The sequence below is a fragment of the Borostomias antarcticus genome, assembly GCF_949987555.1.
Source record: "Borostomias antarcticus genome assembly, chromosome: 33".
Classification (NCBI taxonomy): domain Eukaryota; kingdom Metazoa; phylum Chordata; class Actinopteri; order Stomiiformes; family Stomiidae; genus Borostomias; species Borostomias antarcticus.
The window spans coordinates 3,445,809-3,460,808 of record NC_140266.1 but is presented as its reverse complement, the minus strand read 5'-3'; the positions used below and the strand labels follow the sequence as shown (position 1 = coordinate 3,460,808).

At 49.5% G+C, this 15,000-nt stretch overlaps 1 protein-coding gene across 1 annotated transcript in view; it reads right to left on the bottom strand.

Annotated features, from left to right (window-relative positions):
- cacna2d2a (calcium channel, voltage-dependent, alpha 2/delta subunit 2a) overlaps window positions 1-15,000 on the bottom strand; it is a gene marked incomplete at both ends in the record, with an annotated part of 131,761 nt that overhangs the window by 80,238 nt on the left and 36,523 nt on the right. The window contains one exon of the mRNA XM_084460721.1: window positions 7,126-7,242. Coding sequence (XP_084316847.1) covers window positions 7,126-7,242 — 117 coding nt within the window. The remainder of the gene's footprint in view (window positions 1-7,125; window positions 7,243-15,000) is intronic.

Genomic DNA, 15,000 nt, shown 5'->3' with positions numbered 1-15,000 from the left:
CCCCAGCCTGCAGGAGATGGAAAACTAAATTGCTTTCTTAGACTCGACGTTCGGGCGGTAGGACCGGCCTCGCTCTGGCGTTCACGGCAAGACTGTACGAGACTAACTCATCTATAACGGCGGGCGACGTCGCGCAGGTGATTGGCTCGGTAAGATATTCAACCCACTTGACCTCCCCAAAGTGCTGCTTGCGCACACTCATTACGAGGGCCTTGTAAGTCATTAAGTCCTGCAAATTAGCACAAGCAGCGCCGAGGGCTAGCCACTTTTACTGAGCTGCGCGCTTCAGTACCGTATGTCCAAGAAGGCTCGTAATAAGGACTTTGAGCGGTTTTAATGAGCATCTCAGTACTATCTGAGGAGGCTTGGCTCTGGAGGAATAAAAACGTGTTGTTTTTTTTAAGTACTGTCATGAAACACGCCTAAAAAGGAGCCTCCTTGGCTAAGTGAATGGTGTTCATTGCCGCTCTCTGTTCTGCCAAATATATTCCAGAAACACTGGCATTAAAAGCACCAGGGAATGTGATGTATTACTGACATCATCGATGAGCTTTCTAAGGGGGCGGGGCTGTAGGGAAATCTCCCCCAACTCTGAGGAACTACAGTAGTGCTTCATTCATCATCACTTAACGCCAACAGGACAAAGAGAGAGAATCGTCCGCTGCTGTCGTTCATCGTGGGCCTCAGTCAGCTGCTGTCACATTTGAGGTTGTTGGGAATAGTGTGAAGGTTTTGAGGTTGTTGGGAATAGTGTGGAGGTTTTGAGGTTGTTGGGAATAGCGTGGAGGTTGTTGGGAATAGTGTGGAGGTTTTGGGAATAGTGTGGAGGTTTTGAGGTTGTTGGGAATAGCGTGGAGGTTGTTGGGAATAGCGTGGAGGTTTTGAGGGTGTTGGGAATAGTGTGGAGGTTTTGAGGTTGTTGGGAATAGCGTGGAGGTTTTGAGGTTGTTGGGAATAGTGTGGAGGTTTTGAGGTGGTTGGGAATAGTGTGGAGGTTTCGCGTCTACTGCGCTAGTATTTATGGTGATTCGGGCATGAGGACTGTCTTAAAATAGAAGGCAGTCAATTCACTACTGCTGAGACACACAGAGCTAATACAGTATAATGTACCGTACACAAGAGAGCCCTTACCTCTACCACGCAGAGAGAGAACGGGACGGTGGAATTGCAACCCGTTTATCTAAATAACAGCTCTTCTCTCTCAGCAAGTCCCCCAAAGGAAATGCAGAGCTGTGACGACATCACACCTCCCCTAACACATTCAACCCACAAACACTTTAGAATAACTAGCCTTTATAACCCATTTATAGATTATTAACTCTTCACAAATGGTTGGTGGTAAGTATATTATGCACGTTGGGAAAACCTTGTTCTCTTTAAGAACTGCTGCCTAATGTACAAAATTCGGCATAACTTGGCACCACCTCCACTCTGCAATCAAGTCCGTTTACGCTCCTCTGTAACTGGTGCTACTGGAGGGGACGCCAGAGTCCCCAGAGGGACAGCCAGAGTCACCAGAGGGACAGCCAGAGTCCCCAGAGGGACAGCCAGAGTCCCCAGAGGGACAGCTAGAGTCACCAGAGGGACAGCCAGAGTCCCCAGAGGGACAGCCAGAGTCCCCAGAGGGACAGCTAGAGTCACCAGAGGGACAGCCAGAGTCACCAGAGGGACAGCCAGAGTCCCCAGAGGGACAGCCAGAGTCCCCAGAGGGACAGCTAGAGTCACCAGAGGGACAGCTAGAGTCCCCAGAGGGACAGCCAGAGTCACCAGAGGGACAGCCAGAGTCCCCAGAGGGACAGCCAGAGTCCCCAGAGGGACAGCTAGAGTCACCAGAGGGACAGCTAGAGTCCCCAGAGGGACAGCCAGAGTCACCAGAGGGACAGCCAGAGTCACCAGAGGGACAGCCAGAGTCCCCAGAGGGACAGCCAGAGTCACCAGAGGGACAGCCAGAGTCCCCAGAGGGACAGCTAGAGTCCCCAGAGGGACAGCCAGAGGAGACGGCAAAATCCCGTTTAGAAAGAGCACATTTGGGTAATCGGTTTTCTCTCATAAAACAGCGCCTGAGTGGAATAACATCCCTCAGAACATAAGAGAGTCCATTTCATTCAACGCCTTCAAATATAATCTTAGGAACTGGTTGATAGATAATCAAAGATGAGAACACTGATGTGTATACTATGTGGGGATGAACTGTGTATAATTCAAGGGTTGAATTATATATGTTATATGTTATTGCTAATGTGTTTGTACTTGTGTTTTAATCTTTTGTACTAGGTACTAGCCCATTATTTCTGGCAGGGGGACTGCCAATGTAAACTAGCCTTTTGGGTACAATTGGGTACATTTATATTCTATTTTATAAAATGTTTCTTAATGTACGTTGTCCCTCTCTAACAAATAAAATAAATTGAAACTGAAACAGAGTGTATGAGGCTGATACTGTATGTAGGGATGAACTCAGGTGGAGCCTAGACATTCATATGAAGGATAATAATAATAATAATTATTATTATTATTCAAGTGTGACCGAAAATATACCCCCTCTCTACCAACACTCAAATACTCAAATTTACACGCCCACAGAGCAGGGCTGTTCCACTCCAAATGGCGCTCCGCTCACTGAAAAGCACCTCGCGGGTTGGGTGATCGTGTGCTTATTTTTAGGGCAGTGGCTCTTTAAAAGACGGCGAGCTAAATTTAGCTGTTTTAAATTGGTGATTTGTGCCGGGTGCCTGTCCAATTAGAGCGAGTCGCTGAGGCGTCTGAGAACGCGCTGGGATACCGACTCCAGCAGACCGCCGTCTCTCCGAGGAGGGGGTCAGGATCCTGGGAACGTGGCGGTGTGTGTGTGTGTGTGTGCGCGCACCTACATCAACGTGCATGCCTGAGCGAGTGCGTGTCTTAGTCATGTGAGGAAGTGCGTGTCGTAGTCAATTATGAATGGGTGTAACATAATGACCGATGACACCGTGAGAGCGCGCCCTCTCTCTCTGCCCCTGTCCTGTCTGTCTGTGTCATCTCGGGTTTCCACGGTCAGGGAAAGAACAAAGGCTTACCGCGCACAGGGACCGACTCGCTCTGGCAAGCACACTTTTGCCATCCCTGCACAGTGTCCAGTCAAGGATCTCCCGTTCTCCCAGCGTCACAATCGCTACGACTGCACGGTCGCATGCCGTCTCCATCATCTCCGCCAGCCTGGCCTGCCTCTCTCCCTCCCTGCCTCTCTCCCTCCCTCCCTCCCTCCCTGCCTCTCTCCCTCCCTCCCTCCCTCCCTCTCTCCCTCCCTCTCTCCCTCCCTCTCTCTCTCCCTCCCTGCCTCTCTCCCTCCCTCCCTCTCTCCCTCCCTCCCTCCCTCCCTCCCTGCCTCTCTCCCTGCCTCTCTCCCTCCCTCCCTCCCTCCCTCCCTCCCTCCCTCCCTGCCTCTCTCCCTCCCTCCCTCCCTGCCTCCCTCCCTCCCTCCCTCCCTCCCTCCCTCTCTCCCTCCCTCTCTCCCTCCCTCCCTCCCTTGCTCAACATCATAACCTCCTCAACCCAAGCGGCCCTGACTCCCTTGGGATCAACCAAGGCCAAGCCATCTTGATTATGAGGTCGGATGGTCAGGTCGGGGTAGATTTTTTCGCCCCCCTGAGTTTCCACAGCCTAAGTCCCAGTTCAGGGGACTCGTTCCAGGTTACATTTTTGTCCGGGGAACTCACCCCTCTCCCCTTCATGAGTGCAGGCGGAGCTGCAAGCCCAAACCTGCGCCGGGGTGCGACCTGAGAGCCACAGCCGGTGAGGTCAGCCCACAGGTGATCTCTGGGGTCAGCCGGGGGTCAGGCTTAACCGCTCAGTTTGATCGCAATTGTTCACCCGCAGTATGTGTCCGCCATATTGGACCAGCGTGTGCCGACATCTAAGCCCAGTGGGCGCGGGGCGGGGGTAGTGTGTATAGGCCCGTGTGTTGATCCACAGCCGGTCAGAGGCAGACAGACAGAATATAATACCGTCCTATTGGAAGAGAGAGGTGTGTATAACTGGATTAGACCAATCTTAGTCTCTTCTATTCCACCAGTCCCCTCTGTGAAATCTGAAGTTTAGGTTTCGACAATAGTAGCTTTGCTGCTTTCAATAACGGGGAATGGAACATGATGTGTGTGTGTGTGTGTGTGTGCGTGTGTGTGCTTGTGTGTGTGTGTGTGCTTGTGTGTGTGTGTGTGTGTGTGTGCGTGTGTGTGTGTGTGTGTGTGTGCTTGCGTGTGTGTGTGTGTGTGTGTGTGTGTGTGTGTGTGTGTGTGTGTGTGTGTGGATGGAAGTGATCGACGGTGTGTGGATGTGAAGCCCGTCTCAGCCGCCGCTGACTGACAGCGTACAGGATGTTGCGCAACCTCATCCTCTCTCACAGGGACACAGAGGGCCGACTGATCTCCCGCCGGTTCTGTGGCGCCGTGGCGTCGGGCCGACATGAAAGAGCCCGGGGGGGGGTTGGTGGGGGGGGGGGGCGGGCGGGGAGGGGTGGTATACACGTATCAGTCGAACAGGAATCACTTGAGCCGGGGTTTTTCTGCACATGACAGGTTACATAGAGGGTCTCTGTTCTATTTGCTGCGCCGCGTTAAAAGGCTGTCAGACAACTGCTCTTGTGGAGCGCCGGCGTGCAGGTGTGTCTTCTGCTCTGACACACACACACACACACACACACACAAGCTCTCTTTCTCTGTCTTTCTCTTTCCGTTTCAACTGAGATCCTCAATCTGACTACTTTATTTCACACTATATTAGTTATTGAGGCCTGTCGCTGTCAGGTGGTAGAGTCCAGAGAATGTTCCATTACTGTTCATCACACTGCTCCTGGCTTCCCCGACAAGCTCGTTAAAATGGCGTCTAACGGGGGAGAAGAGCGACGCGTGTTTCTTGACTACATAACCCAACGTCGCGCTGCGGACGCCACTAATTCGCGCCGAAAGCTGCCAAAACACGTAAGGATACGAGCGAGAGAAACGGAGGAAGACAAGACTCGGACACCGTAGACACCGGTAGTTCTCTCGTCCGTAGAGGAGACGGATCAATTCGTCTCCTTCTCACCTCGTTTTCACGTGGACAAAATAAGTGTGTAATATCTCCAGGACGTTTCCATCTCCGCACTGGGAACTTTCGTTTCAGTGTGAATCAGTAGAATAAATTCGATCCACAACATGACCTCCCCGGGGGGGGAGGGGGACTTGATGAATCTCAAATTTGCACAGAAAAAGAAAGAAATTGCTTCTCACAGTATTTGTAGAGCGCACACACCCTCTGATTACTGCGACGATTTCCATTTTCCCAAAATTCACGGGAGTAAACATTTAAGGATGAATAACCATTGCATGACGGGACTGGAATAGTAACAAACCGATTTATGATTATGAATATGACTTTGAGACCTACGGCATCTACAGAGTTGCTTTCACTTCATATGGTGTGTATGAACAACTTATTGGAGTTGGAGTGACTTGGCTAAGTTCATGACCTTTCTATTAGGTGTCCTTTTATACCTTGGTCAAATGGAAACATGCAGTGCCTCGAATTTTCGATGTGCCTTGTGTTCTTAAACGACTGTAAAATGACTCTCGATTCACGCCCGTTTACCTTTTCTTTCTCTCTCATTTCTCATTCTCCCTCTCTCTCTCCCTCTCTCTCTCTCCGTCTCTCTCTCCCTCTCTCTCTCTCTCTCTCCCTCTCTCTCGCTTCCCTGCACTCAATTTGCCTTTCCTCTCTCCTCATCTTTCTCTCTCTCTTCTCCTCCCTGCTCATTTTTAAATCTATGAATTTCTGAACATCATTTCTTAGTTTTTCCCCAGCCTGGGGGGGCGGGGGGGGGGCATTTTCATTCCAGCTCTTGTCTTTTTTCACCTTGTGAGTGAGCGAGCTTCAGAGACAGGACGTGAGGTGACGGGGGTCCGGGGGGGGTTAGGGCACGGGGGGGGGGGGGCGTGGGCGCGGTACCAAAGCTCACGGGGGGGGCACCCCCGCCAATACAGGGGACAGGGGAGCCAGCGCCGGTCCAAATTCAATCCCACGCGTGACCAGGGGAAACGCGACGATGCGTGCTAAGAATCCGGAATGAACCGCGCCCGTCCCTTGAAGAGAGCGCGCTGCTTGGGTTGAACGCGGCCGCTCCTGTTAGACCCGGCGCTGTGATGACACGCCCACATCTGCGCTGGGGGACACGGCAGCACCTCTTCCTTGCGGGCTGCTCTCAGACCAGCGAAGAGGGGAGGAGAGAGGGGCGCAGCTCCGTTCCCCTCTCTGGACTGCATGGCTCACTGGCTTCGCTTGACCCGCGGGCTTCTAGCTCCTCTGTGTGCGCATGTCCTCACAGTGTGTGTGTGTGTGTGTGTGTGTGTGTGTGTGTGTGTGTGTGTGTGCGTGCGTGCGTGCGTGTGTGTGTGTGTGTGTGTGTGGGTGTGTGTGCGTGTGTGTGTGTGTGTGTGTGCATGTGTGTGTGTGTGCATGTGTGTGTGCATGTGTGTGTGTGTGCGTGTGTGTGTGTGTGTGTGCGTGTGTGTGTGTGTGTGTGCATGTGTGTGTGTGGGTGTGCATGTGTGTGTGTGGGTGTGTGTGCATGTGTTTCTGTGTGTTTGAATCAAATTGAAATATTGGGGGATGAGAAAAATTACCAAATTGATTACAATTACATAAGCTACAAATATTAGGGAGAAGCAGTTAATAGAGCGGGAGCTTCCAGCACCGTGCTGAATATTTGACAGGAGAGACTATTTGAGCGAGGCTAAGTCATTAACTGCTTTGTTAGACAGTCTAATAAAGTGCGAAACATCAATATTTTGTTATCAGAAATCCACCAACCCATAATTATTTCAAAGAGTGAGACTTTCATGCTCAACATTATGATTGGCTTCTGGAATAACTGATATTGTCTCCCCCGTCTCCCTGGGGGGTGAAAGATGTCTCACCGCGGGTGAGAAAGAACCGTGAGCCAGAGGGGCTGCTGGGTAACGTGGCGCAGCCTATCAGGCTCACCCTGAGGAAGACGATAAAATCTGAGATGTGCCGCTCCTGCTTAAAGCGTATCGAGCGGCCTCGTCACACCGGGACACGCCTGGCCAGGAACAGTGCTCGTGTGCGAGGCGGTGCAGTACCCGACCTCACCTCCAGGGCTCTCCTCTTGCTGCTGAGCAGCTTGGCGATGTCGCGCGCCACCCTGTCCACCAGGTCCTTGGGGTTGTTCCTCTTGATGTCAAACTGGCTCTTCTTCTCGTTGTAGATCTGGAGAGAGAGAACACAAAGGGTGGGGGGTCAGAGGTTACTGCTAAGTTCGGGTCATCGGAGGGCCTTTTGTTTCTTCTCACTGTGGCACACAAAACGTCATTTAGCCATTTTATCCAAAGCGACTAACAATAATAGCTTTTAACGTAGGAAAAGCCGATGTACTACTACTCGCCAGAACTCACAAGTGCATCTCCTTTCTAAAACAAGTGACTAAGAGCATAATCCTACTGTATACAGCGGGCCATTTTACACATGAACAGAGGAGCTCAGCTGGCCGCTTTAACACGCAGGCCTACTGTACTGTATACTGTAGCATGGTTACTGTACTGGATCCGCTTTAGGACTCTGTGCTGCACTTACAGCACAGTGTAATATGAAGACACTATAATGTAAACACAAGCCTACTGTACATCTGTTACTCCCATGATGGACGGACTGGATGGAGAGCGAGAGAGAGAGAAAGAGGGAGAGAGGGAGGGAGAGAGGGAGGGAGAGAGAGGGAGGGAGAGAGAGAGAGAGAAAGAGGGAGAGAGAGCAAGGGATAGAGGGAGGGAGCGAGAGAGAGAAGGAGAGGGAGGGAGAGAGAGAGAGAGAGAGAAAGAGGGAGAGAGAGCAAGGGAGAGAGGGAGGGAGAGAGAGAGAAGGAGAAGGAGGGAGAGAGAGAGAGAGAGCAAAGGAGAGAGAGAGAGTGAAGGAGAGAGAGAGAGATAGAGAGAGGGTGAAGGAGAGAGAGAGAGACAGACAGAGAGACAGCTGTCCAGGGGCAGAGTGACAGATGTTTGGATCACGGAGGGATGTACTTGGAAGATTAGCCTTCTCTCCCAGAATCCTCTGCCTGACTCAGCAGTCCCGACTCTCTGGCAGACAAGAAGTGCAGTCTACACTGCAGAGAACACCCCCCCCCCCTCCCACCCCCCCCCCCCCCCCCCCCCCCCCACCCCCACCCCTGCAGCGAGGCCAGCTACAGTATTTACTGCTGCTGGCTACTGCTATCTAGAAATACGATGAAAAGCCATTAAGAGTATTCTGCAAAGTATGTGCTCAAAAGGGAGCAGCCACGCTACGTCAAGTGAATATCGGATCTGCTTATAGCTAAACAAGGCTGAGTAATTACACTTTACACACGCTGCGCCTTGATTGGCTGGGTGAAATCGGGCCAATGAGAGGCTTAATTGGCCCATTGTACTTGCTGAAAAGGTGCGGAGGGGATAAGATAGATCTAACCCTGATATGAGCTGTTATTTCACGAGAGATTGATGTGTTTGGTGCGTCGGGCGATTAGACCGGGAAACTGTCGGCGTCCATCACAAATGATCCATCTCTGTCAGGCTGAGGGCCGGGACGGGGGCCGGGGGGCCAGGGGGCCCGTCTCTCTGCCGAGCCCAGCCGCAGAGCTGGCCAAGCCGGCTTAACACTCTCACTAGACTCCCTGGTGCCTGCCGTGGCCGTCCTCTGAGAGATCACTGCTCGGTTACACACACAGACACACGCACGCACACACACACGCACGCGGCCTGTCAAGGTGACACGATGCGTCAGCGGACTGCGGATGCGAACAGAAGTTTACTTCATTAACATGATGTAAAAAAAGACAGGTGCTTCCATTCTCCTGTTGTTTTTTTTCCCCGTTTCTTTCTTTCATTTCGTGTTTCCATTACCCACTCAGAAGAAGTCATTAGACCACCGTGTGTACATCTGAAAACACACACACGCACACACACACACACACACACACACATAAGCCTGAAGTTATTAGCTACAGTAGTGCAGGATAAGGCGGTCCTCAAAGCTGCAGACACCTCAGTTGAATCAGTTGAACACACACACACACACACATACCATACACATACACACACACACACCAAATACACGCATGCACACACACACACACACACACAAACCATTTTGTCCAGGTGGAAGAAGTCATTAACGGAATGTTATTGAACCATAAAACCGGAGCAGCTTCGCTCCATTGACAGACTACGCACCCCTGACTCTTTTAAGTGAGGCATTTTTCAAGTCGATTTAAAAAACCATGTCAAATTGTTTGAAAATCAATATTCATTCCCTTAATGTGCTCTCTCTGGGTGAATCACTGGGATCTCGGAGCGACCATAACAGCTCCGGTCAAGTTAGAAGATGCTACTGTACACTGGCAACTCAAAGACAGCAGAAAGTCAGGCGGCTAGCACCTTCTTACTGTACAGCAAAATGTAAACCGAGGAATATTGTCCTTCTCTTTTAGAAGGAGGGGTCGTACAGATTCAGGATCAGCTAGCTGTAGCTAGCTCCCCCTCCTGGGTCTGGACCAACTGTGGTCTGCCTACTGTACGTTATGGATGGACTTGATCACCATCTCCATTTTAATACTCATGTACGTGTGTTTCTCTAGTCTCCCAGTGTTCCTCTATAACTGAAACTATCAGAAGTCCTTACCACCAGCTGCCATGTAGTAATATACCTTAATTTCTTATTGTTCCCACGTGGTCTACGCCTTTTGTATATTTAGTTGTGTTGTTCTCTGTATTTTATATGTCCTTGTGTCTTTCTATGTGAAACTTTGCTGCCTTCTTGGCCAGGTCAGTATTGTAAAAGAGATTTGATCTCAATGCTTTTATCTGGTTAAATAAAGGTTAAATAAATAAAAAAATAAAATAAACCAGTCCGCCTGCTGGAAGCCTGTTAAGGAGACCATGTTAAGGGGACCATGTTAAGGAGGCCATGTTAAGGGGACCATGTTAAGGGGACCATGTTAAGGAGGCCATGTTAAGGGGACCATGTTAAGGAGGCCATGTTAAGGGGACCATGTTAAGGAGGCCATGTTAAGGGGACCATGTTAAGGAGGCCATGTTAAGGAGGCCATGTTAAGGAGGCCATGTTAAGGGGACCATGTTAAGGGGACCATGTTAAGGGGACCATGTTAAGGAGGCCATGTTAAGGGGACCATGTTAAGGAGACCATGTTAAGGGGACCATGTTAAGGAGGCCATGTTAAGGGGACCATGTTAAGGAGGCCATGTTAAGGGGACCATGTTAAGGAGGCCATGTTAAGGAGGCCATGTTAAGGAGGCCATGTTAAGGAGGCCATGTTAAGGAGGCCATGTTAAGGAGACCATGTTAAGGAGACCATGTTAAGGAGACCCTGTTAAGGAGGCCATGTTAAGGGGACCGTGTTAAGGAGGCCATGTTAAGGGGACCGTGTTAAGGGGACGGTGTTAAGGGGACCGTGTTAAGGAGACCATGTTAAGGGGACCATGGTGGATGGCAGGGCGTGACATCAGCGCTGGCCCGCTGGCCCGGAGGTGTTCAAGACACTGCTTCTGTCAAGTAAGTCAGTAAATAACGCTTTTCAATGGCCCGCTCGGGCCAGAGGAAATATAAGTTTGAGATAGATAGATAGATAGATAGATAGATAGATAGATAGATAGATAGATAGATAGATAGATAGATAGATAGATAGATAGATAGATAGATAGATAGATAGATAGATAGATAGATAGATAGATAGATAGATATACAATATCTATATATATATATTATAGATAGATAGATAGATAGATATACAATATCTATATATATATCTATATATTATAGATAGATAGATAGATAGATAGATAGATAGATAGATAGATAGATAGATAGATAGATAGATAGATAGATAGATAGATATACAATATCTATATATATATTATATATATATAGATAGATAGATAGATAGATAGATAGATAGATAGATAGATAGATAGATAGATAGATAGATAGATATACAATATCTATATATATATATATATATATATTATAGATAGATAGATAGATAGATAGATAGATAGATATACAAGCTTACAATTGTCTTCCCATATTAAAACACGTTTTTGAGGCTGCAGTCACATTCCACAGAGAGAGCACGGAGATGCAATGATCACGGGGGAGTTCAGCCCCGACCAAACATTTATGTTTAGCTATGATTTCCAGGTTGAACAACACATTTTCTCTTCAAAAAGAGTAAAGAGGTTCGCCACAGACAACGGATGAAAATAAGGTTTTTATTGAACGACGCATTTCGCCTTCCGGCTTCATCAGGTTCATGTCATTCTATATCAGCAGGTGTCTATATAGGCTACGTGTTGTAGTAGAAGTTTCGAAAAATGAAGTATTTGCCCAGGTTCGCTCAAAAAGGTTCAGTGAGATTTATTAAGAAAACAATACGATTGCAAAAGGACCTCAAGATAAAACACAGAGTGGTTCATCAGAACAGAAGTGAGTTTAAGCTCGCCTAGTACCGCCTTATATGTGCTCAAACAAGGATGTGATGCAGCCGACATTTGGTTGGCTGACTCGTCTATACGTCATAGTAAGGTGACGGATATCAAACAGTGGTCGAGGGATGAAAAGAAAAGCGCGGTACACTTTGAATATAGACAAAGGAACAAAAGGCCTGAGCCAGGACGGGAAGGACGAGGTGTGGGCCTTTCCTGTCCTGGTGAGAAGGAAGACAATCTTAAAAGAGAAGTGAGGAAGACAGAGGTTTAGGAGGTGTTTGGAATTACAAAAGAGAGAGAGGAACAAAGGTTTAAGGTGTTTGGATGTAAATTCTATAACAGTGTGCAATTAAGGCAATAGGCACACGCAGCCTACTGTATATAGACACCTGCTGATATAGAATGACATGGACCTGATGAAGCGGTAAGGCGAAACGCGTCGTTCAATAAAAACCTTATTTTCATCCATTGTGTGCGGCGAAACTCTTTTCTATTTTTGAAGTATAACTTTCCTAACATCGCCAGCACCAGCAGGAGAATATCTGAGCTGTGCAGGGCAATCTACTTTTGGACACATTTTCTCTGTTACCCAATCAGCAGAGTGTTCCAACACACCACCATTTAACGTTAGCTGCATTTTGACAGGGTTGAAGTTCAACTAGCCCCAGCTGTAAGCTTCGCGTGACAAAAAATCCATCCCACACGGATGTCGCAATAGCTACAAACCGTGTCGGGATGCGGAGTGCGAGAGTCTCCGCTGTGCCTTCCTCCGGGCCCTCCCAGGAGCTGAGTCAGACAGACTTGCCTCAGCCCTGCTGTCTAGACTCTCCGAAGGAGACAAGAGCGCTGGGAGGAGGCCATTAACTCCATCGACTTCTCACACTCCAGCCGCAAGGCATGGAGCATCCTTAACAATCTCACTGGTAGGTCTAGACACTCCCCCCATCACTGCCCCATCTCTGCAAACAAAATCGTATCTCAACTGAGTGTGAAAAGAAAAGGCAGACCTGCAAACTCTGGAGTAGTGAAAAAGGTGACGACATACAAAACTAAAACCCTCTAGATTCACTGAAACTACCATGGTTAACATAAAAAAGGTGACTGCAGCCAAAAGGTGACAAGTTTGCAGGTCTGATGAGGGCAACCGCGAATCGTAACGTCTCGTGTAAAGAAGTGTCTAACCTCTGGAAGGCCACAACTCCTAGCGAAGGTAACATCTCCATGTGGCCCATGGTGACATCTCGCCCTGGTTAAAAGCGTTCCTCTCTTCCTGCTTGCGCCAACTCAAGATCCCCAAAATCTGGAGAAGAGCCCTAGTTGTCGCGATCCCTAAGGGGGACCCTGAGAGTTACCGCCCCATCTCTCTGTTATGTATCCCCTTCAAGATCCTCAAGCGTCTCATCTACGCCCACGTCGAACCAATCATCAACCCGCTGCTCCCACAGGAGCAGGCCGGGTTCCGACGCGGGAGATCGACCGTACAAGATCAAGTTACTCTGATGACTCAAGACATTGAGGACAGCTTTTCGGCTAAAAAGAAGGCCGGAGCCGTCTTTATAGACCTGACGGATGACTACGACACCATATGGCACCGCGGCCTCACCTGCAAGCTGCTCCGCCTGCTGGACAGGCACATGGTCAGTATGATCATAGAGCTTGTCCGAAACCGCAGCTTCACCCTCTCCACCGGTAGCGGACAACGAAGCAGGTCACGACGCCTTAAGAACGGCGTCCCACAAGGATCTGTCCTGGCCCCCCTTCCTTTATAACATCTATACCTACAACCTGCCGATCACAGTTTCCAGGAAGTACGCCTACGCAGACGACCTTGCGCTGGTGTACTCCGCTGGAGACTGGCAGGTCGTGGAGGAGACCTTGATCCAGGACATGCAGACACTAGCAGCATATCTCCGGAAATGGCAAAGACGGTGTCGGCAGCCTTACACCTTAACAACAAGGAAGCCAAACGTGAGCTCCGAGTGCACAACGATGGAACACTCCTGCCACGCTGCGCCGAACCAACCTATCTCGGCGTGACACTGGACAGGGTGGGGGGATTCCATGGATGTATTAATAGAACTGGATGCGGTGACTACGTTGATGCCTCGTTCTTGAGAGTTAAGCTTTTTGAACGGGCCATCGACCCCTTTTAACATGCGCAGTTGTGTTTTCTCTCGTCACAGGCATGCGCAGTTGTGCTTTTCTCATGTTTTAACCATGTGATTTGTTGACCCGGGCCTGCATGGTGCAAACTGCGGGGTCTGAGAAAAGCACAACTGCGCATGTCAAAAGGGGTCGATTCGGCAAGATGGCGCTGATCAAAATGTTTCAGGAAGTAAATGGCAGCATGGCCCCTTGGGGGATTCTGATGTGCTGTCAACCAGGGAGGGTTCCGAGGCCCTTCTGGGCCCTTTCATTAGGCAGCCATGACGGCTCATGATTGACACCGCATGTTAATACAGTCTATGATGGGCTCGAAAGAGCTTCAAACCGGCACTACAGAGTCAGTCTGGGCGCCGCCGTACCGAGGCGGTATTTCACAGCTTCAGAGCTGGACTTGGAGAGGCGGGCTCTATCACAGAGCCACGCCGGCGGGATTACGGCTGGGATCCTGAGAGTGGTGTTTGTCAATCACGCAGCACATATGGAAGGCAAACACGCCATACGGGAAATAATTCAGACTTGGACATATAAAGTTAGACGAATATCCTACAGTACAACTTTGTTATAGTCTAGGTATTTGTATAGTCTGGTCCATGCGGTTCTCATACATACATAATTCGTCAGAGTTCATCACTTGCCAATATAATATAGACTACCGCAATCCAATTTTCCGAACTGGAAAATATTATTACATTTGTAATAATTATTACAGTATTACAATAATTATTACAGTATTACAGTATTACATTTGTAATACTGATTCGGGTTGTTGAGTCCGTGCTGTGACCATGTGTATGAGTGGAACTTCTGACTCATGGCGATGTCGTCCAGGAAGCCTTGTGTGTGGGCCTGCCAGGGGGGCGGGGGGGGGGGGGGGGGCTGGGCCGGGGGGGGGGCTGGCACACGAGGCGCTGCCGAGAGGGATGGGGCCAACGGAGCCGGCTGGTCCAAAAACTGGCCCAGTCCACCAGTCCATCCCAATATGTTCTCTCTGGCAGGAAACACACACACACACACACACGCTCTCACCATCCCACACACACAAGACCTAAACACACACTCACGTCATCACACACACACAAGACCTAAACACACACTCGCGCCATCACACACACGACCCAAATATACACTCACGCCATCAAACACACACACACACACACGCAAGAGCTAAGCACACACTCACACTGTGACACATGCAAACGGGCACTTAGGCAAACTCATCCTCACACATACTGCACACACACACACATATGTACACGTTCCCACACACTGATCATTAGCCATGAGCACTGGTTCCTGTGTGCCAAGCCCAGAGTGCCAGTGTAAACACACAG